Source organism: Manis pentadactyla, chromosome 6 (assembly GCF_030020395.1).
Source record: "Manis pentadactyla isolate mManPen7 chromosome 6, mManPen7.hap1, whole genome shotgun sequence".
NCBI classification, from domain to species: Eukaryota; Metazoa; Chordata; class Mammalia; order Pholidota; family Manidae; genus Manis; species Manis pentadactyla.
The window spans coordinates 107,427,878-107,455,875 of record NC_080024.1 but is presented as its reverse complement, the minus strand read 5'-3'; the positions used below and the strand labels follow the sequence as shown (position 1 = coordinate 107,455,875).

The following is a 27,998-nucleotide window of genomic DNA, read 5'->3' as shown; positions in this document are numbered from 1 at the left end:
AGGATCAGCACAGCAACAGGGGACGGCAAGCATTACTGCTACCCTCACTTCACCTGTGCTGTGGACACGGAGAATATCCGCAGAGTGTTCAACGACTGCCGTGACATCATCCAGAGGATGCATCTCAAACAGTACGAACTCTTGTGAGGAGGTAGCCGGCACCTTGTCTTGCTTACTGCCTGCCTGGCGGCCCCACCGGGCACAGCATTTATTCCAGGACTGCCTGTCTGTTGGCCCTCAGCCGTGGTAGTGAGTAACGAACTCCCAGTTTCTTCCAGCAGCTGTCTGTCCTGTTTTGTGCCGACTCTTAAGTGTAACCACCAAGCCTCTGGCTACCTCTCTTCCCCTCAGGTTTGGTCTGTAGCTTTTGTTTTCAATGAACGGGACTTTCCACAGCCTGCCTGCCCCCAATAGGCTGTGTAACTGCAGACATCCACTCTCCTTTGGGAGACACTGCAGTGATGGCTCTGGGTGAGGGCCCCTTTCATCCATTCATTCTGTGATTTATTGACTCACCAAGAACTTGATTGGTGGGAGAAACGCACTTTTTCCCAAGTTACTAAGCATGATCATAGAGGCATACATACATAAAGCCACACCCTTAATGATTTTAGCTTTATGAAGCTACAGACAAACAAGTGGCCACCCTTTCTCATCCACCTTGGCCCAAGACTTAGGAAACACCCTAAGCCACAGAGGAGAGAAACCCCATTTCAGTCATATTTAGAGTCACTGTCAGCCTCAGGCATTTGAATTAGTGCTCCTTTGAGCCTTTTACATTTAAGCAGAAACCTACTGCATTCACTACTGCAAGGTATGTCCTGTCTAGAAATAATTCTCTAGGCTTTCACAATGCGTGGGTGATAGTTCCCTTAATATATTGTTTTTCTTGTTGTTTAATTGCTGGTTTACACTGTACAGACCTCAAAATGTAATATTATTTTGTATAACTACTAAAGAAAAATCCTTGTAGATCTTTGTGCCTTGATTATGGCTATACCTGTAAAAGAAGTGTGTTTTTATTGTGCTGAACAGCTAAACATCAATGTTATCTGCTGCTTGCTCTGAAAAGGAATGAATGGTTATCTGTAGAGTTTAGGATATTTTATCAGGTTATATATAATACACATCTTACAGGCAAAGCCCTAACCACATCACAAGTTTCTTTCAGGGAACCAAGGATTTTCGTTCTCTCTAGACAATGCTTCTCAATTATTTTGCTAAAGACTTTTACAAGTTCCCTAAGTGGGAATAGGTCAACCATTCCCTTGTCAAAGCTTTTGACCACTGGTTCCACTGTAAACAAATAGCAGGAAAAAGAGTGTTAAAGTCTGTGTCTGGCCTAGGGGAGTCAAAGGGTGACATCTTCATTTGCCTATTGAAGAAGAAATATTACAAAACCTTTATCTGAAATACAAAGTCAAAATATTTGACTATATCTCACACTGGACAGATTTGCAAACGCAGCCTCAAAAGTAGGGTACAGAGCAATATCAAGAAAGCAAGAATCGCTGTAGTGGTGATGCTTCAGATTCTATCTACATCCACAGCTTTGAGGATAGTTGCTTTAGATCAAAGATAACCTACCTATAAAGACGTCTAAAGTTATATTTCAACAATATGAATCCAGAAGTGACAGCTTAACCAACATTACTCATTAACTTCCATTTAGTTCTTCTTTGTTTAATATTTTAAACTTTACTCTTTAAATCATAATTTTATAATCCTTTATAAATGCATCCAGATTTAAATACTACTTTTCGATTAAAGAATGACAACTTTATAGGCAGTCAATGCAACAAACACGTATTTTATCTCATTATTTCTGAATTTTCATTATTCATTCATCCTTAACTGTTTCGTAAAACTCTTATCTGAAATAAGACCTATAAAATAGAAATTATTTTCAGTTTCCATTGTATTTTCAAAGTAAAATGTGAAGAAAAACTAAAAAGATGCACCCCACACATACAAAAAATGAAGCTGTACTTTGTTATATGCATTACTCAATAATTCGTTACTAAACTTCCTATTTTAAAGTTTCATTTAAGAAAGAGCCAGGCTCTTAGAAAAAACACAAAAGGAATACATTTCATCTGGCTTTAAACTATCAAGACACATTTATTTTTAAATACCAAAGCTACTTCCTAGTCCATGTTTCCAGTTTCTTTTGATCCCTGACAAGCATTAAATTCAGATTTAACAACTTGGTCTGATGGAGAGAAAATTACATGATTCTAAAAATCCAGTTCCATTAATTTAGCACAGAAGTACAGAAGTCTGTGAAGACAATATATTCCTGCTTGTAGTTTCTGTACTTTTATTTTAAGTGTATAGCTTTATAATATCTTTATAATATATAGGAATTTGAGAGCCACTTCAAAGGGGCACAGAAGCAAGCCCATGTTTGTGTACATATAATCCCAAGTGTGTTCCAGGGCTGCCAGCCCTGTCGTGGGGAGGGAAGGGCTGGTAAGTGCATGCAAGTGACAACACTGGTAGCTTTTACATATTGTACAGATATCATCTTTGATTATACATATATTTGATAAAATGAGAAAACAGACGTGTAGAGTACATGTTCCATTTTTATAGCATGAGAACAATACAATCAACTATTTATTCTGCAGTAATGTGCATCAGTGATTTAGAATTTTTAGGATGTGCACAAAGACAGCCACCTTTGGCCTCATCTCAGATGAGCACTGACTGGAGTTGTGACTTTGTCTTTGATATTTTTTACTAATTGCAAAAGGTCTCCTGCTCTTCATACTGTCTTAAATTTTCTGAGCAGTTTCCAACCAGAAACAAAAGGTGAGGCTAGAAGCCCACAGTGAACTAATATGAGGACCACCAGGAACGCAGCTGCTCCACAGTATATGGTCAGGACTGTGTCCTCGAAGGGGAGGTGGCACTTGGCGAGAGCATACTCTCTCGATGTCATGCTGCCCTGAAAAGGAAAAGAGCATGCTAACACTGCAATGACAGCTCCAGGCACAGCGCCAAACAAGCCCAATTCAGAAATAACAGAGGAAAGGCAGCCTTCTTGGTTTCCTCAGGTAGGGCAGAGAAGTGGCTCCCCTCACCTGAAACTCGGGGGCACAGCCTTGTTTTGAGGACATTTCTGCTAGGTGAAATGACAGTGGAGGAAGGTTTTCATTTACTTTAAATTTGAAAACCTGATGGTTTCCCCCTCTTTTTATGAAATAAAAGAACCTGACATAGAAGCATTATGAACTGGATGTGAGAGCCCATGGGTAAATGAAAAGAGCTGAAACATTAGGCGGTCACTAACTGAAACACCATCTTTAATCAGCCTATACAAGCATGTAGCATTTTCCTGCCAGAGCATATTGGCATGTGAGAAAATAAGACAAGATGACTGAGTACAGGTGCTGAAGAGATGATCCAGTTTCCTTAGAAAATTGAACATGCACAGCCTCACATCAGAGGGCGCCACTGGCCTGAAGGATAAAGCCCTCTGTAAGATGCTCCCCCGCCCCTCCAGGAATAATGCTGAGTTTATTCGTCCCCAGAGAGATGCGGGGACAGGGGGCAGCCTATCAAACTGTTCATGTGGAGTGGGGGAAGCTTATTTATGGCTTTTGTCTATTTTTACATATTGCAGCAATTAAATAGTTGATTACTATGTTGACTTAAGTACTTATGAAAGCTTTCAGATGAAAATAAACATTCACAATACCATGATGAAGCTGGGGTTGTTTCTGTTCCTCCAACTGAAAGACGGCACGCTGAGCTCGAGGACGCCTGCCCCGTGGAGCACCTCGCAGGCACTGTGCGTGTGGCCACTCAGGACCAGGCGTGGCTGCAGCCACCACAGCAGCTGCCACCCAGGAGACAGCACGGGGTTAGTGCCCAGCAGCCGGCCAAGCAGGCCCCACTCATCTCATTAAGGCAAATAGGAGATCCCTGCTTGATAGGTCTGCTTTCCCTTTTCCCTAATATCCTTCCGTTTTGTTTAGACTACCAAAAGTAAGTCCAGGCTTACAGAGAGTCTTCTCCTCCCAGATGTTATATTTTGAATTACATTTTATTTTTATAAATGTATACATATTTTATATATATTACAATATTATATAATTGTTACGATATATTGATAATATATAAAATACATTTTTTATTTAAAATATATATGTATATTTAAGAAAGCTCATTTCAATTAAGACCCTAAAAATTGAACTTTGAAGTTCCATTCACACTTCCAAATACATTTAAGTTAGTGGAAAAACTGAAAAAAGAACAGTCAAGAATATTACTAATTTGAGACTAGGAAATAGAAGTGGATTTACGGAGGGGTCATGAAATCTGAGACACGGCGAAGCCCTGCCCTGGGTCCGGGTGGGTGACTGTGAAGTCACGTGTCTGCCCACCCCTCCTTTGCCCCCACTGCGGAATAACCTTCTGCGAAGCCTCCCGGGAAAGCACGTCGTATCTCTCCTTAAAGGGGACGTCCTTTTCACCTGGAGGTGCCGCGTCCTCCCCAGAACAGTTGGCATCGCTTCTCCGGTAAAGCGGGTAATGCTGTGAGAATGAGAGGGGTCAGAGGTGACTCGATGAGACCCTGGGTGGTCCTGCCAAATACGCAGTGACCTTCCCCCGCTCACCTGCAGCAGGACAGGGGCTGAGGCTGGCAGCGGCTGCCCATCTCCACAGGGGTTGGGGCGGGGTCCCTGCTGGGCAGAGACAGGGCAGTGAAGGGCCTTTAACAAATGGGAGGAAGGGAAGAGGGAGAAGACAGATATACAGATACGCCAAGTGCATCGCAACAGAAGGCACCTGCGTCCTCAGACGGTCCCCTACCTCTCGGGAGCAGTTCAGCTTGTGAGAGATTTCGATGAGCTCAGCTTCTGCTTCAGAGCAAATGGTGCAGCCGTCCCCTTCCAGTGCAATGCTGTTGACCATCACAAAGCTGAGGCAGATGGGAGCAAGCAGAGTCAGGGTCCCGGGCTCCCCATGTACTGTCTTCTCACAATGTTGTTCCCATGAGATGAAAGCTGAGCACCTACCGTGTAGAGCAACACTCCCCATATCAACTTTAAACCTCTACTGGACTAATCTGTGCTTTTAGGTATGAGTTGATATTGGAGAACAAAATAGCATTAAAGGGAGTGGAGTTCAACACATGGTAAAGGAATTTTTAACCTTGAATTTGGGAGAAATCTCAGAATATAGAAGCTCTGAGATCCAACTATCAGCCTCTAACCACATGTGTGTCCTTGGGCAAGTTACTTAGCCTCTGTGCCTCATCTGTAAAAGTGGGGCTATAACTGTCCACCCATACCATCAGCTTGTTGTCAGGATTAAATGAAATAATATGACAGAGCCTGCCACTAGGAAGTACTCAGTAAATGTCAGATACTATTATTACTACGTAAAGTGAACTGAGCAACATTTGGTAAGTTCTGTACACTCAGCAAGCAAGGCAGGGTGCTGGGGGTTGGTGGGCAGACAGAAAGAATAAAATTCCCTCCGTGGCCAGGCAAATTCATAGAATGGCCAATTCCTGTGGGTTGTTAAGAAAACCAGGGTGGTGGCTCCAGTGGTGACCATCAGCAAGGACACCTAAGCTACCTTCATCAAAAACTGTAAACCAGGCCACAAAGAGCATGGGTGGGATCCAGTGTGGCAGCCTAAAAAATTAAGTTCCCAAGGACTAAAGGACTTCATAAGAATGCACAAATACTACTCACTTAATTCCTTTCCAAGAAAACAGCCTTCCAGGATTGAAAACTTTCTCAAATCGTTTTATTTTATATGTGCTCATCCTATATTGAGTTGTGAAAAGAAACATTTTTCAGAACAAGCTATATTAGAACCTCTTAAAAGTTATTATGGACACAGCAAATAACCTGGGATTTGAGAATCAGACTAGCATTATTAGTTAGGGGCTCCAGCTGGCCCCCAGCTATCCAGAGGGAAATATTAGCTTCCCTACTAACTACTTATTAGCCTGGGACAAGTGACTTAGCTTCCACAGCCTCATTTTCTTCACAGGTACAATGGGTAAAATGATAGGACCATGGTAAAGATTAAATAAGTTAGCATGTGGAAGTAAAGTGCTTAAAAACAGGCCGGCACATCATAAGCACTATATACATATTAGCTATTAAAGTCTAAATGGCCTTTTTTCTGATTCCCGAATGAAATAACTGGCCATTAAATGTAAGTTTCAAGCTAGAATCACCCAAGGGCTCATAGAAATCATTAATTCAACAGAGATCTGTTAAGGGTATACAATGTGCTAAGACAAAAGTCCTTACCCTTGTGAAGCCTATGCTCCGGAGCTTACATTTTTTGAGGAAAAGAACATCCTCCATATGGCACAAATGAGGCTTCTACCTAAACTGTAGTAGGTTTAACATAACAGTTAACAAGACCTTTTGGGGTACAATGTTTCAGTGAACTACTTACTGATAGTGGAAGCCAATGTCATGGTTGCCAGCAACTACCTTCAGCTGCACATGACGTGGGTGTCTGAACATTTTCTGGAACCGCTCTACATCATCCTCCCAGGCCTGTGCAGAAAAGGGTCACTGCTGAGACCCAGAGAACCTTCTCTTCCCTGTGGCTAAAAACACACTCACTTTTTGAAGGTAAGAAGTTCTTCCCCTGTGTAAATCAGATGTTAGTTAAAGCTAATGTAGAACTGAGAATTTCTAATTCTATGTCATACTTCTTTCTCCAGGACTAATTTAATATTTTAATTACTTAATTTGATACTAAATTCTAATTAAATGGCACCCCAATCTTAAAACTGGCAATCCCTAAAATATTTGGTTTACACACCTATTATTTGAAGATCCTCTGAGGACCATGTGTGTACCCCAAGTTGAGAATCACTTCAGATCTGGACATGTTATAAAAACAGGCTCTTAGGTAGAAGAAAACAAATCCTACCATTTGCAACAGCCTGGATGGAGCTGGAGAGTACTATGCTTAGTAAAATAAGCCAGGCGGAGAAAGACAAGTACCAAATGATTTCACTCATTTGTGGAGTATAACAACAAAGCAAAAACTGACAGAACAAAACAGCAGCAGACTCACAGAACCAAGAATTGACCAGGGGTTACCAAAGGGAAAGGGGTTGGGGAGGGTGGGTGGGAAGGGGGAGAGAAGGGGATTAAGAGATATTATGATTAGCACACATAATATAGCAGGGGGCATGGGGAAGGCAGCACAGCACAGAGAAGACAAGTAGTGACTCTATAGCATCTTACTCTGCTGATGGACAGTGACTGTAATGGGGTGTGTGGTAGGGACTCAATAATAGGGGGGAATGTAGTAACCAAAATGTTGCTCATGTGAAACCTTCAAAAGATTGTATATAAATGATACCTTAATAATAATAATAATAAAGAACAGGCTCTTAGGAAAAAGTGAACTCTCCTACACTGGTGTGAATGTAAATTGGTGCAGCCACTGTGGAAAGCAGTATGGAGGTTCCTCAAAAACTAAAAACAGAAATGCCATACAACCCAGTAATTCTACTTCTAGGAATTTACCCAAAGAAAACAAAATCCCTGATTCAAGAAGATATATGCACCCCTATGTTTATCACCACATTATTTACAATAGCCAAGATTTGGGACCAACCTAAGTGCCCATCAATAGATGAATGGATAAAGAAGATGTGGTGTATATACATCGTGGAATATTATTCAGCCATAAAAAAAAAGATAACCTGCTATTTGCAACAACATGGATGGTTCTAGAGGGTATTATGCTCAGTAAGAGAAAGACAAATACTATATGATTTCACTAATTTGTGGAATACAAAAACAAAGCAAAACAAAAGGAACAAAATAGCAGTAGACTCACAGACACTGAAAGTGATTGGTGGTTACCACGGGGAAGGGGTTGGGGTGGGTGGGAGGGAAGGGTGAGGGGGATAAAGGAGCACAAAAATTCTCAATCATGACATAAGCTGGTCACAGGGATAATAGTACAGCTGGCGAATATAGTCACTGATTCTGTAATATCTTCCTATGTTGACAGACAGTAATTGCACTACTGGGGGAGAGGATGTAATAATTTGGGTAACCATTGAACCACTGTGTTGTATACTTGAAACCAATATAAGTTGCTTTTTACATATAGTATTTCCATTATCCAATATTTAATTATGCACTAGGTTATAGCAGACATTGTAACCCTATGAAGAGTGAGTTTCTACCATATCTGGATCAAAGCTTTCTTTGTACAGCTTTTGGACTGTCCTGGGAAATGCCAATAAACTTTCTTAAAATCCTCCCAAAAAAATCCCTCTCAAAAACTACTAGTGACTGAACATTTTTAACAAGCAGGAAAAACAGCTTTATTTTTCCCATTAATTCCAGGAATGTAAAAAAGCAAAACATTGTGACAGCTGAGGTGAGAACAACCTTTTACTTTGGTTTATGAAAAGACTTAAGTCACCTCAACTCACAGGCAGGGGGTCTCAGGCTCCTCGGAGGCAGTGGAACCCACACCAAGTACCAATATAAGTTGCTTTTTACATATAGTATTTCCATTATCTAATATTTAATTATGTACTAGGTTATAACAAACATTGTAACCCTATGAAGAGTGAGTTTCTACCATATCTGGATCAAGGCTTTCTTTGTACAGGAGGTAGGGTGCTCCTCCCAGAAGGAAGGAAGGTAGCGAGTAGTTCTTGTAATACGATTCTCATCACTTAGAAATAAGAATGTAAAGTCAAATTATATTCCAATAGGTATTCTGTAATCTTGGTGACAGCTGGAACAGCATCTACCTTGCCTACATTTCCCTTCCCCAAGAGGTTAATGGGATTGTGCCCTGCAGCAAATTGATGACAGCTAATCTATATATTTCCTACATAGACAAATATAAGATTGGCCAACCTAACTCAAGAGGCACAGATTGGCATTAGGCACACATCCTAATAATCTTCAACACAGACTACACATTTTTAATATTGGTTCTAAGCAAAACTTCCAACCCTAGCAGATGCTGCTGCATAGATTCTCTGGACAGCCTGTGCTGCCCTCAAAGCAGGAATAGGGTGCCTGGATCGCAGGGTCCTACCTGGGCGGAGCTCCACTTCCCTTCATCAAAGACGTCCCCCAGAATGAAGACCACCTCTGGCTGCAACAACCACAGAGCGGTCTGGAAGGCTCTCTCCATTTGCCACTCCCTTGAGGCCAATAGGAAAAAGGCATCAGTCTGTTTCTTAGGTGGAGCCAACATCTGTCTATGGGCCATTTAAGAGATTAATTAAATGGTCCCACCTCCCTCTGCCAGGGCCCCATCCTTGCATTCCCATCCACTGCTTGGAAGGACCAAGGAATCTGTATCTGATTAAATGTGGGGAACAAAGGCACCCAAGGGGAGTTGGGGCTGACCCTCCCACATATCTCAGGGGCTGATTTCCCCTTTGTGGTGCCCACAGATCAGGCTCCACCCCATAATCCAAAGCCACCACTCAGTGAGGAGGGGTCTGAGAGAGCCAAAGATGTGCAGTGTAGGCTGATTTTGCACCACACCCAGGAGATGACAGCATCTGGCTTAAGTTTCACTTCTCAAAGGGACCTCAACTTCCTTCCTGCCTTCAGAGATGAGGGGAGACAACGAGACAGAGTAGCCAATATCAAAATTGTAAATCCTGTAGACTTCAGACATACAAGTAATCATCCCGTAGGTAACACAAGAAAAGGAAAAAAGCCCAGGAGCTGGGAGCTGGCAGGCCATGACCTAACATCCCAGCTCCACCCCCGGCCAGCTGGGCAGCCTGGACAGCTTCCCACTCTCTCTGATTTCTAGTTTCTTCATTGGTAAATGGAGATAATAAAACCTACTCTCCAAGGATAGTCATGGATTAAAATGAGATGACATCTGTATGTGGCCGGGAAAGCACCGACACGCAGTGGGCATTCAAAATGTCACAATGATTCTTAACCCTCCCTCGCCTCTTCCTAACCAACTACAGCTTATGTCATTTTCCTAAGGTTCCAAATTCTTTCCTCCTTTTTAAGGCATGCCCCCAGCTGCTTCTCCCCTATATCAGGGGAAGGCTACAACCTGGGCATGTAATAGGTGGAAGAGATCTTCAGGCCCCATGTGCACCACTCCACGGTGCACATCTTCACTGAAGGTATGTCTCAAAAACACATTTCTCAGTTTTGCTTGGTTGAATGTTATTTGCCCTGGAGAAGAAAGTATCTAGAAGCCACAAGAGGGCAGGGAAGACTCCACAGGGGACTGGTCATCAATAAAGCTCAACTTGCAGACCCAGACCAAGCCGAGGGCACTCCAAGCTCACTCTCGCCCCTATTTCACACCTCTTTTGGATTCAAACTCTGAGTAAAAAAGCATAGCAGTTGCTCCATCCTTCCTCATTTCATCCTGCCTTCTTCACCCACCTCTGGAGACATGACACATCTCACCCCGCACCCGACAGAAGGCTCAACCATATCCAAATCACTCTGAGGACGTTCCTGCTGCCAAGAAGAAAGACCTATCCAGAGAGGCACAAATGAAGCCATGGTAAAGAAACAGGGTCAAAGGGCTCTCTTGTCCCCTCCTGGCATGAGCCAGGAGCTCTGTCCTCTCAGTTTCTCTAAATAAAAGCCTCTCCCTGGCTCTCCTACCTTGGGTGTTTGCTAAGTTCAGTCTTCGACTCCACAAACAAGTACCCCGGCATCATCTTTGGGGGCTTGTCCGGGATAACTTTGGAGGTGAGTATCGGCATCCAAGCCTGCCCTTTTCTTTCACTCTCTTTATAGAAGGAAGCCATCTATGGCACACAACATCGGGTGCTCGTCAGCCACTTAAATGGGACTAGCCCAGCTGCCAATCTCAAAGTATTGAGCAATAGGTTCCCCTGCATCTCCCTCAGTGGATCCCCCATCCCCTTTGGGAGCTGGGAATGTCAGCTGAGTGGAGGCCAGGACTCCCTTTCAGAGGCATCTCCTCAGATGCGAGGGACTGAGGAAGGTCGTGGGCACCTGCGAGAGTCTAGGCTGAGGCTGCACTTCAGTGGCTTCTCAAAGGCCTGCGTGTCTGGTATCAGACCCCGACAGCCCAACTGGGTATCCGTGAGGAGTGTGTCTCTCTCACCCTGACTCCCATCCTGTCTTTTCAGGCCACCCTGGCCTCTGGGTGAGGCAAGGATGCTCTTTACATACTTTACATGCTCTCTGTGTGCCTCTGACTACGTCAATTTCACGGGACCCGATGCTCACCACTGCAAGGTAGGAGATCCATGCTTCACTCTTATTCCTGACTTAATGCTGCACTTTTTTTATCCCATTAAATGTGTCTGGGCACCAGTTAGCCACTTAAAAGACGATTAGCATTGGCTACCAGTCTTAAGTCTTGGGTGAAAGGTTTCCCAGTGTCTGCCGCTCCTTAATCCCCCACCTCTGGATGGATGGGAATGTCGGGGAGTGGCTGAGCCGATTTCCTACTTTCCTATCCTAATCTGCAGACTCCAAGGGCAGACAGGACTAGAAGACAGTAGTCCTGGATTTCGGCCCCAGCCTATTGATCTGATGGCGCTGAGTGAACCTCCAGCTAGGCTGCTGCCTATGCACAGATGACCCCTGACCTCTTGTCTCACAGATCAAATTTCTTAGAGTGGGTAACTAGCAGGATAATTCCTAGGCAGTGGCAGAAACTGGTGTTTAAGAATATAGACACCCCCCTCCATAACTGCCCATAGCAGCCTCTGTCTAAATTCTATCACTGGCCTTAGAAAACGTTACCCCTCTCCTCATTGAAAACCACCCTCTTAGGCCTGTGCCACTTTCTCCTACGTAACATAAATGAAGTCTGTGAAGTAGTCAAGCTGAAACCTCCAGCCCAACATGTAAATGGCTCTATTCTATGACCTCTCTTCCTTAGAGGCAGTCATCCTGGGGCTAAGGCATCTCCTTATCTGCAGCCCCCAGGGAAGTGAAAGGGGCTTGTAACTCTTAATGACTACTGCTCTGGCAGTGAGAGCTCACACAGTCCCTGCACTTATCGGACAGGCAGGGGGCTCTCAAGGAATGATCCTGAGTGGACTATGCTAAGGCCCGTGCAGAAGAAACTAGAATCTGGATCAGAACTCCCAAAAGGCATAAAGAGCGAGCACACTGGTAAGGTCCCACTAAACCCAGAGCTCTGCGGCAACTCTTGCTTAGTGGGAAGGCAAGAGGGAAATCAAGGCAAAGTACAGGCTACACTGGTAAGGAGTGGTGTACAGGCCACACTGGTAAGGAGTGGTGGAGTCCAGTAGGCCTGGCAGAGGAGATGACTGACCACTGTCACCCAGGCCCCAAGGCAACGCAATGCTCTCACAGAGAGAAAAGGTCGACCAGCTGTCACACACCTGTCTTTCTCTCTTCCAGGTGGGAGCATCCTCTTCAAGTTTAAAGTCAGACACGCCTCTGGCATGCATTCTAAAGAACTGGGAGCAATTTAATCCCCAGACCCTAAAAAAAATAGCCTTATCTTCTGCATACAAGCCTGGCCTCAATACAACTCTCTAATGGCGAGGCTTGGTCCCTGAGAGAAGTATACAATATAATAAGGTTGTGCAGCTAAATTTATTTTAATGAAAAGAAGGAAAAAATCAAAAGTCCCGTGGGCTACTACAATATAAAATTGGGCATTCTAAAACTTCCAAAATTCTGATAGCAGATATTAAGCATTAATGCTAATTTAAGTTGAACTGAAACAGACACGTCCTTGTGGTTATCAGCTGCCAAAGTTTAGCTAAAGTCATTTTGAGACAGGGACTGTGGGTGTAGTCAGAGTAAGGTGAGGGCCTCTGGAAAAAGCAAGGCAGGATATTTGCAGTCAGAGCAATGTAACAATGTAAAGAAGTCCCTATTGAAACTCTGTTAAGCATTATGCAAAGTCAAGGTCACACTAATTCTCTACCAGACTAGGAATATAGACATCTTCAGTGAGATCAGTTAAAGGCCAAATGGCCAGGAACAACTTGGCCTGGAATGTTTGAGTGTTCCCCAAATAAAGAAGGGTACCTCAGCATAACACGTGACTTCACTGTAAACAGCCCTAGCAAACAGACAACAACCCAGCCCACCCTAGGGGCAGGGCAGGGGCACCCTAAGCCCTCAGTTCTCAAAAATCCTCAACCACCTATAAATCCTCTAGACAACGCACCACCCCAGGGCTCTCTTGTCCCCTTCTGGCATGAGCCAGGAGCTCTGTCCTCTCTCTTTCTCTCTCAAGAAAAGCCTCTACCCAGGCTCTCCTACCTTGGGTGTTTGCTAAGTTCATTCTCCGACTCCACAAACAAGAACCCCAGCATCAATTTAAGTTGATGTTATCTGTTAAATCCTTTAAGAAAAAAATGTCTCTTAAGGTTGAAAGATTGCAAAGGGTTTTCTAATTGTTTTATCAAAGCAGTTTCTCATACTTAAAGTCTCAATGAGTTGTCTAAGTACTGTGTAACCTTCTGTATTTGCCTTTAAGCTTTTACTGTCTTTCTGGTTAAACAGATAAGTATTGTTTCATAGTGACCTATGATTCTATTTAAGCAAGTGCCTTAAAAAGACTTTCTTCTGACAGCTTCCTAAAATCAAACTCAAAAAAGGTGCTTTTACCTCTAGTTAACTCTGATATTTTCCAGAGTGCCCCTGGAACATTTCACAGGAATTTTTTCTCCCCATCAGGGAAAATATTTGGCTAATTTGGCTTATTTATCTGATATATAATTACTTGCTTAATTACTGGAAAGCATTGTCAAAGGAAATAATGCTAAACTTTGTTACTGAATGTTTTATGTTACAGAAATATCTAAATTTCCTTATGTCAACTGTCTTAAAAATAAGTTCCCATCAGATCTTTAACCATTGTCATTTGTAAGTCTTTCTGTCATTTATAGTCACTGTTTTATTACTCTTAAACTAGTAAAGAACTAGATTCCAGCAGAGCAAAAATTAGTTACATAAAATTAAGTAAACTGAGAAAGATGATTTTAATTTTTATGCAAATGTTGCTAATCTCTTAAACAGAAAAAGTAGTGTCTGTTTCAACCTTTTTCTCTTAAGTTGATTTATAACAGGTTTAGTAAATGACACCTTTATAAGCAGAATTGAAACATTTATCTTTCTCTCTACCCTCCAGAATTTAAAAACTTTCAGTGAGTATTTTTATACTTTATGGCAGTATGTTTATTTGCATAAGTTCAATAAGAATCTGCTTTCCTTGTAAGAGGACCAATTAAAAACACAGGTTATATTACCAAGGCTTTGCCTGGAATGTTATACCTGAGAGACATGTGCATAAACTCAGATATGAACAGCTTTAAAGAACTAAGGTTGACTTTATAAAGCCAACAAACCCCTTGGAAGAACAGGCCTGGTACCTTGCTTACAGGGTTCCCAGCAGCCTTACCAGGTGAGTAAGGAATGTCAGTCACTTCCTGGCAGGTGCAGGAACCTCAGGATGTCTTGGGAACCTCAAGAAGAGAGGAATTCACCCAAATCTACAGGTACTGCAGGCAAAACCTGAGGGCAGGTCTGGCTTGGCTTTCTGGCCTCGAGAGGCCTTTAAAAGTTCAATCTGAAATTCCTTACAAAAAGTTCCAGCAAAGCACATTTAAAAGAGCCTATGTAATCAATTGCTCTTCTTGCTACACTTATGCAAATAAAGCCAAGTGTTAAGCTTATTTTCTTAATCTGGTCACCCCTAACAAAAAATGAAGGTGGTTTTAGAGAAAAGTACTGTTTCAATAATGCAGCCTTATCTATATTAAATTCTAATAGTAGTCATTGGGACATAGACTAAACCTAGAATTCTAGTTCCCCCAAGATATCTGGCTATGATTCTCAATTAGAGTTTTACTATTTCTAGTCCTCATATTCAGCCATGCACTTTTTTTTCTTAAGGTATGATTGATATACACTTATGAAGGTTTCACATGAAAAAACAATATGGTTACTACATTTACACATATTATCAAGTCCCTACCCATACCCCATTGCAGTCACTCTCCATCAGTGTAGTAATATTCAGCCACACATTCTTAATCTTGTCAAGTTTGTCCTTCCAGAATGGAAAATCCAACTTTAGATGTTGCTATTTAACCTAATAACACGTTTTGTTCTATCTTGCCTAGAAGCCATAAAACTGCAAATAGTAATAGAAATGGAAGCCCATCTTCTGAGACCCTCTCGACCGACCAGTGATGGAGACCTAACTGTACCCTTTACTGCGCCCCCTCTCAGCATGAAGCAGCCAAAGCGGTTGTCGCCCCCTTTCCCTAGCAGTAGCTAGGGTGTCTATCTATAGAGGGGGGAATGAGACAGGGACTGTGGGTGTAGTCAGAGTAGGGTGAGGGCCTCCGGAAAAAGCAAGGCAGGATATTTACACTCAGAGCAATGTAACTACATGCAAGGAAACCCCCTACCAAAACTCTGTTAGACATTAAGCTCTAGAGTCATTCTTCAGTGAGAACAGTTGATACTTCCCAGATAAAGGAAAGTAGACCGTATTTTTATTATGCTAATTGTTTGTAATAATGTGTAAGATTCACTTTAGCATGCTAAAGGTTACTTAATATCTCATCAAGGACAAAACAAACATCCTAAGGCCACTTTAAACAAATCCACACCCTAAGCCCTTTATCAGTTCCCCAAAATCCTCAACTGCCTATAAATCCCCTAGACAACACACCACTCAGGTCTCTCTTGTCCCCTCCTGGCCTGAGCCAGAAGCCCTGTCCTCTCCCTGTATCTCTCAATAAAAACCTCTCCCTGGCACAAAAAAAAAAAAAAAACAAAAGAAAAAAGAAACAGGGTCAAGGCATAGGGTCAAAGGGGTAAGAAGGGAGGGAACATCATGATAAGTAAAATAAGCCAGTCAAAAAAGGACAAATACTGGATGCTTCCACTTATATGAGATTCCTAGAGTGGTCAGATTGGTAGAGAAGCAAGTAGAGTGGTGGGTGCCAAGGGAGAAGGGGGAGGAGGAGTTCGTATTTAATGGGTAAAGAGTTTCAGTTGGGGAAGATAAGGAAGCTCTAGAGATGGATGGTGGTGAGGGTTGCAAAATAATGTGAATGTACTTAATGCCACTGATATGTACATCTAAAAATGCTTAAAATGGCAACATTTATGTTACATGTATTTTACCACAATTAAATTTTTTAAATCCTTCTGATAGGAAAAGATGGCCTGTGCTGGGCAAATCTGAGTGGAGAGACAGGAGCTGACCCTCCACCAAGAGGGACAGCCACAGATCCGCTCTGCTCCCCCTACTGAGCGGAGCAGGGAGAAACTAATTAGCTCAAATCCACATACCAGTGGCTGCGAGAGGGGCCCACCACCCCAGGTGTTTCCTCCCCTGCCCACGGGAAAGAGAAACTTAGTTGACCACCCCCACAGGCTTGGCTTTGCTGTGGGTATTTCCTGGCCTGTGAAGAATCTCACATGAGCCCCTTAGGAACAAGGAAGCAGAGACGGGGAGGTGGCAGGGGAGACGGCCCCCTCAGAAGACTCAAGTAATTTGTCCCAACTAGCAACTTGTCCCAATTACGACTCAAATCCAGACTTGGCTTCCAAATTTTCAGTTCTTATTTACAACAGATGCTCAGTAAATTAAGTTCAAGGAAAAATCAAATGCCCTATATGTCCTTCTTTGACAGGAAAATAACTAGAGTACCCTGAAGCTACTGAGCCTGACCTGTGGGGAGAGGGCTATACCTTTTCACCTACAGGATTTCAGAAATATTCCTGATTTTAGCTCCTACCTTCGTAATTTGTCCAGCCAATGGCCTCTTACTTCCCCAAGTAAGTGGGTATCAGCCAAAAACATGGCTTTCAACACAGGTTCAGGAGACTCTTGTTTACCATCGTGAGCTGCAGTTTTCATCTCAGGCCAATTACACTGTAAGATCACTAAGTAATAGATTAAAAATTCACAAAATAAAAGCATGGCAAAGATAACAGCTATGAGTTTCAACAGCAAGAAACTCCTCTTTAACAGACAAAAATTGTGCCTTTCAAATTCCAGTCTGATGATAGCCATTTCTTCTGCCCAAGAGTTTCAGCAACCAAGGGTCAAATCCATCAAGAATTCACCAGGAGAAAACTGTTGAATCCTGGGTGAGGTGCAGATGGTGTCCAGGTCTTAGCCATGTACCTACAGGGTAATGGAAAAGGATTGGATTATGTTCCTTAATAATGCCACTATCACTAGCTCCCTCCATTAAGAACTAATAAGTTACAGAATCCTATCCACATTCCCAAATAAATGAATTGTCCTGTACTTTTACAAAGACAGTATGTCAGATTATTCATAAGGGTAACAAGTGGTTTCTTAACAGGTCTCTATACTTCCCTATGCCAGAATAATGCCATTGGAATGATCTTCCCACTAAAATGATGGTTTTATTATCACTTTGGAATCACTAAATAAGAATCTATCAGAAGAGTATTTGCTGAGGTAGGAGACATAATAGGGAAAGTCAACAAAGATTAAGTGTAATTTGACTCCCAAAAGGGTTCACCATCACCACCATCCCAGGACCTTAAAAACTAACTAGCTATAAAGTCCCCTGTAATTGGTGTGTCATTGGTGTGAACTCATTCCTTTCTACACTGCTTTCCCACAACAGTAGTGAATATTCATGGACAATGTGCTTCAGAGATCCAGGCAATGCCTTCCACTCGGGGCTCAGAGGCCAGGGGCTGACAGAGCCACCATCTGAGAACACTGCATTTGGATTAAATATGTTTTCATAAATACGGTTTTTCACCTGCAAATCAGCCTTGAAACTCTGGATGGCCTTCTGCTCTAAGACATTTATGTGCAGTGGTTTCTCTGTGGGAACCTTTAAAATTTTTATGGATTTATCTACATTGTAGATGAACTGCATCCTATAAAGAAAGCATCTATTTTTGAGGCATCTGAAAAGAAAGGTTGGTAAAATGATGGCCTGCGATAGGCTATAGGAGGTGGCATTCCTCTTAAGGTTCCTCAATGTATGCTCAAGACAAGAATCTTAAAATGGATGGTAACCAGGAGGCTACAAAAAACTCAGCTACCGGAGAAGCACCAGAGGCCTTGCAGGGCTGGGCTTCAGGAGATGCTGACCAAAGATCCTAACGGAGCAGCAAAGAGAAAATTCTTTTCCTGGGAGATGATTTTCTAAGATGAATCTAGGAACCTTCATAGGGTTGACAGGCAAGGAGCCAAAAACACCTTCATTTCCTCAGGGTCTAGAACAATCCATTGAAATTCAGTTTTCAGAACTGTTCACATTTGCACATAAGCCCAAGTCCCTATGGGAGTCTCTAGCTTATTTCACACTGGTATTCTATAATAAGCAACCATTAAGATATGGAAACATTTTAAAACCTTACCTAAAGAAATAAAATTGGGGTAAACATATATTTTGAGCCACTATCGAAAGTTTAAAGCACAATCGCAGAACTGAAAAAACATTCAGGAATTGATTCGTGAGGAAGCCTCCCGGCGTCTCCTCGCATGGACACTGATGATTGTTATGCTGCGCCAAAAAGGACTCACCTCCACTAAGGCTTTTCAAAGAAGATGAAATGATAGGACAGATGTGAATGAATGGCTGCTGTCTGCCTCAAGTCTCCCCCTGCCTCTGTCGGCACCAGGAGGCATGGTACACAGTAAGTACTTGATTAAGGAGGGAACCATACAGAAATGCTAGATGTTAAGTGTGTCCTCTCAAAAGGGAAAGCCAAAAGCAGGCAGGCATGTAATCTGGGATCAACTGCTCTAACTGGAATTCTACTCAGAAAATCTATGAATTATCTTTATCAACCAGGTCCAGCCATCACACCTCATCCTCATACTGAGAGCTTCCTCACCACCTCTGTGTTATCTAAGGCTGAACCACAGGTGCCACATGACTAGCATAACAATATACTTTATCTTCCCCCTGGGGACATCTCTGAGAGTGAAAAGTGACAATAATAGTAATAAACACAGGGCAGTGGTGTAAACCAGGACTGTTCCAGGCAACTCAGGATGTGTAGTTACTGGGTGCACAACTCCACCCATAAGCTAGCACTGCACCTCATACACGTGAGGAGAAAGTAGCAACTCTTCCACTGTCACCGATCTATCAGCAATCAAACTTCAAAATGATTATACACATGTTGCTGGTAACCATTCACCAGTGGGACTAAGGGCATGGATTCCCTATGTGGCTGTACTTGTGAGAGAGATACAAGAGAGACTGTGAAGAATAATGAATATATTCCTTAATACCATCTAATTCCCTTTCTTTTGAGTCAATCAAATATATCAAAAGCAATCATTTGATCATAGTATCTCATTTTCTTTCAAAAGGCCGAGAATCTCCTAAAATCCTAAAAGCTAAGGCCAAAACAGCAGTTGAAATGTCCTAAAACTTTAATGTTTCCTCAGATCCCAGAGGACAAGCTGAGAGGGGAAGAACCCCAATTTTCTGGGCCTGGGCTTAGAACTCTTCCACTGTGCAGACCTTTACTCTTTACAGGTCCCCAGCCATCCAACATGAAAACCAGGACGACGTTACAGCTGCTTTCCTACACCTGCTTCCTTTCGTCGGCGAGAACCTTGCTTCACTGGTGGCAGCTACAACCTGGAACACTCCCTTCAGCCCTAAAAATTAGGACAGATGAGCAGCCTGCAAACAAGGAAGGCAGGTGCCACCCGCACAGGGGCAGCTCACAGTGGGGCTCAGGATTGAGGGGGCACAAAACTGTAGCCCCCAGCTTCCCTGGACCAAAAAGGGCAGGACAGATGACCCAGGGACAAGCATGGGCTCGCCCGCATGGGCAGGGCGAGGTCTCCCGGATGGTCTGACCTCACGCACCTGCCCTCAATGCACCTGCCCAGCGTGAGACAGTGACTAGCGAGTCAGCTTAGACAAGGGGGCAAAGACTCGGGGGGGCCCTGGCTCTCCCCTCAAACTTCTATGTTTTTTTTCCACAAAGGAATAAGAAATACCCCACTCAGAGCTTTTCAGCCAGAGGACTTAGAATGAAGGAAGGAAGGAAGGAGGGAAGGATAAGACAGAAGAGAGAAAGAAGGAGAGCAAGCTAGCTGGTACACTCATGTCTTTTCCTGAGAAAACCCTATTACCACGTTAATCAGCTCTCTGGCATAATGTGACCATGTAAAAAAATAAAACTCATCATCAGAGTGAAAGCCATATTTGACAACTTCTGACACCCATCCTTAAACAGAGCACCTTTCACTCAAATCTTGGAAAACTACTTTTCTTCCTCTATCTAAAACCCACTGTATTGCTCATCACATTAGTATTCCCAATATTGCCTTCAGTCTCATGGCCAAAGCACACCCCCACCTTCTGAAATGAAAACAGAGTAATTTTTAGGGCTGAAGAGAGTGGAGAAAGTGGTCCATTCCCTCCCTAGAAACGTCACAAGACCATCACACTAGGCACTCAAAGTCACACGTTAGGAAATGCAGTGTCATCCCTACCTGGCAGCCGCTTCCAGAATATACAAAGTGATCTCCTTGTGCTCACTCCTTGTGCCAAGCCCTAAAGACCTCAGGGACAGAACTGCTTCCTCACTTCTGACACAGCTGAAGGAAACCGCTGAACATCAGTAACTGGGAGCGATGGAGACAGTCCCACCACCAGGCAGACGCATGCAGCTGAGCCTGCCTTTCTTGGTGGGAAAGAGAAAAACAGGAGAGCTCTACAGGAAACCAGCAGCAGCCACTTGCCCCCTTGTAGCATTTTATCTTATGTTATGAATGCCCACCCACAGAGAGAGCAGCTACCTGCGGACCTCTACGTCACCAAGGACAAGCCACTCACCCTCTGGGCCTCCATGGGGACCACAGTACCTACCTCCACTGAAGTCATGTAGATGGATGGAAATAATGATCACAAAAGTGCTTTTTTTAAAAAAGGACATCTTTCCAGGAAGCAGGGGTATCAGGATTAGATCAGAGAGTAAACTACTATCTGATAAGTCCCAACAGACAGATGCAGTAATATGCAAATCAAACAGCCAAGGTCAGATTAGGGGGAATGAAGGCTAGTAACTGGGGAGACTCTGGAAGGTGTGGCATCCTGGGCTGACCCTGTTTTCTCCACTCACTCACTGAGCTGCACTTTCTAATGCTCCACATCGGGAGTCCCCATGTCCTTTCCTCACTAAAAGGGAACCTTACATCGTTATCTCAACCATAACAGAGGCCAATGATTTAAACTCTCCACAGCCACAAATCTGAATAACTAAATGCTACTATCCCTTCCATGGGATATCCCTTCCAGGCTCTTCTGGCTAAAGGAGAGAAAGTGTGCTCTCCCCTGGGATAAATGAAAGGAGAGTGTGGTCCTTCATCAGAGCCGTACGGGCTACTGCACCCAGGCCCAAATGTGGCCTTCTCTCCCTGCCTGCCCAATACACACACGGGGAAAATGTGTCTATCCCTCTTATATCACTAGACTGTAACATTAGGAAATGGAGGCTTGGATAAAGACTATAGTCTTTGTGCTGCCTTCTTGTGATTAAGTGATGAATAATTCTGTCCATATTAGAAGCTTTCCTTGCATTAGTAGGTTTGGGTTCAAAAAGCAAAATACTAAAATACTATTGTTGTCACTTCCCAAGTTCAATTTGTCAGTTTTATTAAACTCATATTATGATAACTCAGCAGGAAAACTATACAGGCCTCCTAACACTGTTCAGTCTGGCCTGGGATAAAAAAGCCCCTCAGGGCTCCTCCTGACTTGTCTGTAAGAGAGTTAAATTCCCTATTAAAGGCCCTGGTAAGAACTAAAGGGCTGGACCTGTGGCATTTTTATTTCTATCACATCCACATTTCTTACTTCTGACATCATAGACAATGTCTGCAAAAATACAACTCAGTAACATCTACTATCCCAGAATTCTTTAAAAAGCTAGAAGACAGCCATCACTGGTTTATGAAGTTGCTTTGGTGGTTCATGACCAGAATTTTAAAAAATAGAGTAGAATAAAAGAGAATAGAAAATATTAGTCTGTACTGCACACAGTTAAGGCAAAGAATAGCAGTCTGTTTCACAAAACTCTTGTTTCCACTTTTATGTACATGTGCCTATGTGTGCTGATATGATGGATATCTGTGTGTGGTCATAATATAAAATGCATTTCTTACTGCACTCAGCTGTAAGCTCCCCAACATAAAGACATTGTCTTGTTCCTCTGCATGCCCCCCTCCCTCTTGTGCCCAGCATGGGGCCTACAAACAGCAGGTGCACAATAAATGTCAGTGGAGTTAATGGCTTAATTTAGTCTTATTTTCCCAAAAACATTTTAGAAATACAAACAACCATACTATGGCTCTTTTGATCCACTGTCTGTCTTTAAATGCTGAAGTCTACTCATAGAAACAGGAAAGTTATTCCTGTTTCCTGTGACCAAAGGGCCAGGCAGGAATTTAAAGACTGGTAAACAGGGGCACAGAACACTTTTCTCACCAGCCCCATGTGGAACTCTTACAAAGGAAAAGCACTGGCAGTTCTCTGGTTGGAGGAAGGAATGACCTGAGCCTCTTTGGAGAAAACATTTTCTGCTAAATGGGAAGTACACAGAAGCACCCGAAGGTCCTCTCATGAGCCCTGGGCTGGTGGGATCCAGGCAGCTGGGGAAATCGACATCTCAATCGCGTTATTTTCCACTGTGTTATCTCAGGCAACTTGCTCCAAAAACAAAACAGGGGGCCAGGGGGAGAGACAGGATGGTTATTTCAAAAAAAAAAAGAAGCCAGAAAATAACAAGCATTGGTGAGGATATGGATAAACTGGAACCCTTGTGCATTGCTGGTGGGAATGTAAAATGGTGCAGCCATTGTAGAAAACAGTATGGCAGTCCCTCAAAAAATAAAACTAAAATTACCATGTGACCCAACAATTTTACTTTTAGGGATATACTAAAAAGAAGTGAAAGCAGGAACTCCAGTGGAAATCTGCACCATTGTAGTGTGAATATTACCACGTTCACTGCAACATTGTTCACAGTGGCCAAAAGGCAGCGGCAACCCAAATGTATGTCAGTGGATGATGGGTAAACAAAACGTGGTACACGTACATCATCAATACACAGTGGAATATCACTCAGCCCTTTAGGAAAAAGAAAAAGAAATTCTGACATGTGCTACAACATGAGAACCTTGAGGACGTAATGTGAAGGAAAGTAAGCCAGTCATGAAAAGACAAATACTACATGATTCCATTTATATGAGGACCAGAGAAGTCACTTCACAGAGAAAAAAGTAGAAGGTAGGTGCCAAGGGCTGGGGAAGAGAAAAATGGGAAATTTTTATTTCATGGGTATAGAGTTTCCATTTTGCAAAATGGAAAAGCTCTAGAGATTGGTTAGATGACAACAATGTGAATACACTTAACACTACTGAGCTTAAAATTTAAGTTTAAAAATGGATGAGATGGTTCAAGAGAATGAGAAGAGAAGCCACAGACCATAAGAAAATATCTGCAAAAGACACAGCTAATTAAGGGCTATCCAACATATACAAAGAACTCTTAAAACTCAATAAGAAAAATAACCCAATTAAAAAATGGGCAAAAGAAAGAGAGTAGATCTTAAGCATTCTCACCACACATACACAAAAGGTAACTATGTGAGGTGATGAATGTGTTGACCAACTTGATTACGGTATTCATTTCACAACATACACATGTATCAAATCATCATGTTGTACATTTTAAATATATACAACTTTACTATATATTCCTCCACCTACAGCTGGGGGGAAGAATTAAAAATGTGCCAAAGACCTTAACAGAAACCTCACAAAAGAAGCATATTGACAAAGAAGCATATTGACAAATAAGCATATGAAAAGATGCTCCACATCACATCAGGGAATTGCAAACTAAAACAACAAGAAACCACCACACACCAATAAGACAGCCAAAATCTAGAGCACTGCATCAAATGCTGGTGAGGTTGAGAAACAACAGACACTCATTCATTGCTGGTAGGAATGCAAAATGGTATGGCACTTTGGAAGACAGTTTGATGGTTTTATACAAAAATAAACAGACTCTTGCCCTGTCATCCAGCAACTTTGCTGCTTGGTATTTACCTAAATTAGTTAAACTTATGTCCACACAAAAACATGCACACAATTGTTTATTGCAGCTCTACTCGTAACTGCCAAAACTTGGAAGCAACCGAGATGTCCTTAGGTAGGTGTTTGAATAAATAGGCTGTGGTGCCTCCAGACAATGGAATATTCCTCAGTGCTAAAAAGAAATGAACTGTCAAGCCATGAAAAAATATGGAGGAACCTCAGATGCATATGACTAAGTGAAAGAAGTCAATCTGAAAGGCTACAAACTCTGATTCCTTCTATCTGACACTCTGACCAGGTGAACTATGGACACAACAAAAACATCAGCAGTTGCCAGGGGTTGGGGAGGAGGAAGGGAGAGATGAATAAGCAGAGCACAGGGGATATTTGGGACACTGAAAATGCTCTATTTGATACAACAGTGGTGGCTACATGTCACAGTACACTGTTCAAACCCATAGAATGTACCCCACCAAGAGTGGACCTAATGCAAACTACAGACTCTGGGTAATGATGCTGGGTCTGTCTTAACAAATATATCAGTCTGGAGGAGGGTGTTGAAAATGGGAAAGGTTGTATATGTGGAGGCAGAGGGTATATGGGAACACTCTACTTTCTGCTCAACTTTGCTATGAACCCAAAATGGCTCTAAAAAATAGTATATTAAAAAATTGGAAAGATGGTAAATTTTATGTGTATTTTACCACAATTAAAATTTTTTTAAGAAAAGAAATCTTGATTCATGGCACAGCATGAAGGAACCTATGCTAAGTGAAATAAGCCAGACACAGAACAATAAAAACTGTATGATTCTACTTATATGAGGTCCCAAGTAGTCAGATTCACAGAGACAGAAAGTAGGATGGTGGGTACCAATTGCTGGGCACAGGGGAACAGGCAGTTATTTAATGGATATGGATTTCAATTTGGGAAGAGGAACAAGTACTGGAAATGGATGGTGATGGTAATGGCAGAAGTAAATGTACTTTGTGCCACTGAACTGTACAGTTAAAAATAGCTAAAATGATAAATTTTTATGTAGTGTAGGTAAGAAACACGCAAACATGCACACACAGGACTACAAGCTAACAATGTCCTATAACAAAGGCTTCCTTTTGGATCTAAATGTACTATTTTTATGTTTTAAAAAACGAAAGTCTTAGGAGTGAGGGTCAGGGGAATATCACTGTCACCTTCTCACCTTTTAAAGAATACAGCTCAGAGATTAAACTAGTATGAAGTCCCTTAATTGGCTTCTGCTCCCCAGAATCAGAGCTCCTGCACCTGAAATAAAACAGAAAAGATGTGTTTTGTTGCTGACTAATCTTTAATTGAGTTAACCATTCTAAAGTAGAAAGGGTTCATTCCTAGAGGCCACAGTGACTGCGGCCCTGTGGTACACAGCGAAGGAACCTGACAAACGCTGAAAGTAAAAAAAAGCTGAGAACCACACAGCTAAAGAAAAATGACATTTATTGCTCAAGGTCTTCTAAACTATAGCTAAAGAAAAATGCCATTTATTGCTCAAGGTCTTCTAAACTATAGTATAAAAGATTTACATATAAAGCATGTATAAATGTTCTACATTGCCCAACATATAGGAATAGTAGCTGCAATCCATAATTGGGAGCAAATATTTTATCCATTGACTGATTTTTAACCTCAAAGCTATCATGAGATAGGGACCGTGGGATTAGGCAGAGTAGGGTGAGGGACTCTGGAGAAAAAGCAGAGCAAGATAATTACCATCAGAACAATGTAGCAATGTACAAAGAAGTCCCTATTGAAACTCTGTGATAAGCATTATGAAAAGTCAGAGTCACACTAATTCTCTGGGTAAAGATACCAGACTAGGAATATAGACATCTTCAGTGAGATCAGTTAAAGCTCAAAAGGCCAGCAGCAACTTGGCCTGGATTGTTTGAGTGTTCTGCAAATAAAGAGAAATGTCTCAGCATAACCTGTAACTTCACTGTATCAATTTAGATAATGACACTATAAAATTTACCTTAGCCTGCTAAAAGGCCCAGCTTATTTTAACTCTTATGTGCTGTATTTCCTTCTCTGATCCTAACCAAGTAATCTGCAACCTAGAAAAAGACTAATTTAGTTAATAAGCCCAACTATAAACAGCACAATAAATTAAAAAGATTCTTAACACACTTCAGCAAACAGGCAACAACCCAGCCCTCCTTGGGGGAAGGGTAGGCAGTCTTAATTGACATACTCCCAGAGGGAAACTGCTATCTTGAGAAAGAATCAGAGCAGAAAATTTATTCTCTCACTCATCAAAAATGAGCATTCTGGGACCACTCAAGAAGTCTGCACCCCTAACCCTTTACCCTGATTCCTAAAAATCCTCAGCCGCGCATAAAACCCCTAGACAATGACCCAACCACAGACTCTCCTGTGCCCTTCTGGCGGGAGCCAAGAGCTCTGTCCTTTCACTTTATCTCTAAATAAAAACCTGTACCTCGCTCTCCTACCTCGAGTGTTTGTGAAGCTCATTCTTCGGCTTCGTGAACAAGAACCCCGGCATCAATTAAATATCTAAATTCCCTCCCCCAGAAAATAGCTTTAAAAAATGTTTAATATACCCTAACCTGTAGCTTTTTACCTTACTTGTTCGTTATATTAAATATAGCATGTCCACAAAGTGGTCAATGGCTATTTGCATGTTAATTTTTCCACTTTATTTTTTTTAATAAGATGGATTTTTTTTTCCAGTCTACACCAGTAACAGTAGGAAGTGAGAAGCCCCTACGACTTAATACATGGGCCTTAAGTAATCGAGATTTTCCAGCAAATGAATAATTTCCAGAGTATTTTTTCAATAGGCTAACCTGCAATCCTAAAAGGGCAAGGAGTTTCCGGTTTGCAGTGACAAGAAATGGCAATTAACCTAGAAGCATAAAACACAGGATTAAGACCCTCGTAAAATCGCTCGCAGTGGGTGCCCAGCACCGCACAGCAAGGCTCCTCACCTGTGCGGAGCGCAGCCGCGCAGCATCCCCGCAGCTTCCTGTTTCCGCAGCGGCGGCCCCGCGTGTCGCGGTGGCCCCGGGAACCCCGCCCTGGCGGCCTGTGCCGCGCGGAGGCACCGGACTCGTCCCGGAGAGGCCCGCCCGGCGCCGGCGTTCGGGAACGCAGGCTTCGGCGCCTGGCCGGCCGGGCCTCCGCGAGCTGCGCGCTGGGCGACAAGCGCGACGCGGGCTCCACTGCAGTGCTGACAACAGGACCAAAGAAAGGCGAGGCTGTCACTTGGCGGCGTCTTCCTACAAGACGCTGGCCCAGGGCGCCATCCTTGTGTTTTCTAGACGCTTCTGTCGGCTTAGTACTTGGTTCTGCTGCTCGTCCGAACCCCCAGGTAGTCTCTGCAAACGGTGGCGTTCTGGGGACGAGGACCGCCCCAGGCAGGCGAGGGGAACGCGCTCGCGGGGCCCGGGAGGGGGCGATCGTCCTGACAGGCGGCCCCTGGCGTCCTCCGCGCGCCGTTACGGGGGCTCCCCACAGCCGTGCGCTCCGCCCGCCGCCCCCGGCGCTGGCCTGCCGGCCGTGGCCGCAAAACCGCCCGGAGCCGCGGGCGCAGGCGGGAGCGCGTCGCGGCGGGCCGCCTCGGGGACCCGGCGCCGGGCACCGTCGGGAGGCCCCGGGTGGCGCGCCCCCGCGCCCTGCCAGGCCGCCTCCTGGGGGTCCTCCACGGACTCTCGCCTTCGTCTTCTCCTGGACCTCACGGAATGTGCGAGGAGACGATCAAAGTAACTTTTTAAGACTAATGTTACTAATAATGTAACTATAGCATGTTGTACTTTTCAGTGTTCTCTCAGCACAAACCGCACAGGGTCTCCAACCGACCAACTCTGGTTTGTTGTTCAAATCTGTGAGTATAGTTTATGTAGTGAGATGTAATACGAAATCATATAGGA

At 43.2% G+C, this 27,998-nt stretch overlaps 2 protein-coding genes across 8 annotated transcripts in view; one reads left to right on the top strand and one right to left on the bottom strand.

Annotated features, from left to right (window-relative positions):
* The window catches only part of GNAL (G protein subunit alpha L), a 129,553-nt gene extending 125,845 nt beyond the window's left edge, over window positions 1–3,708 (top strand). For both annotated transcript variants that reach the window (XM_036880719.2, XM_036880720.2), the window contains exon 12: window positions 1–3,708. In XM_036880719.2, coding sequence (XP_036736614.1) covers window positions 1–147 — 147 coding nt within the window. In that variant the 3' untranslated portion in view covers window positions 148–3,708.
* Window positions 2,576–27,451, bottom strand: MPPE1 (metallophosphoesterase 1). Of its 6 annotated transcripts, XM_036880722.2 has the most exons (12): window positions 27,057–27,450; window positions 26,916–26,974; window positions 25,274–25,356; window positions 16,745–17,136; window positions 9,067–9,175; window positions 6,433–6,536; window positions 5,712–5,786; window positions 4,822–4,930; window positions 4,626–4,694; window positions 4,420–4,542; window positions 3,704–3,844; window positions 2,576–2,950 (listed from the first exon to the last, which is right to left on the bottom strand). In XM_036880722.2, the coding sequence occupies exons 4-12, from the start codon at window positions 17,020–17,022 to the stop codon at window positions 2,768–2,770; spliced, it is 1,191 nt and encodes a 396-aa protein (XP_036736617.1). In that variant the 5' UTR covers window positions 17,023–17,136; window positions 25,274–25,356; window positions 26,916–26,974; window positions 27,057–27,450; the 3' UTR covers window positions 2,576–2,767. The 6 variants fall into 6 exon arrangements, with proteins under 6 accessions (XP_036736617.1, XP_036736620.1, XP_036736616.1 ...); XM_036880725.2 differs by lacking the exon at window positions 26,916–26,974 and having other exon boundaries at window positions 4,626–4,691; window positions 27,057–27,451; XM_036880721.2 differs by lacking the exon at window positions 26,916–26,974.
* Between the last annotated feature and the right edge of the window lie 547 nt (window positions 27,452–27,998).

Excerpts from the sequence above, each read along its gene's own strand:
- MPPE1 (XM_036880723.2), bottom strand. The coding sequence starts at position 17,022 with ATGGCTATCATCAGACTGGAATTTGAAAGGCACAATTTTTGTCTGTTA. Across the intron at positions 6,537-9,066 it reads GGAAGTGGAGCTCCGCCCAG|GCCTGGGAGGATGATGTAGA; the intron begins GTAGGACCCTGC and ends TTTTCTGCACAG. Across the intron at positions 2,951-3,703 it reads ACAACCCCAGCTTCATCATG|GGCAGCATGACATCGAGAGA; the intron begins GTATTGTGAATG and ends TTTCCTTTTCAG.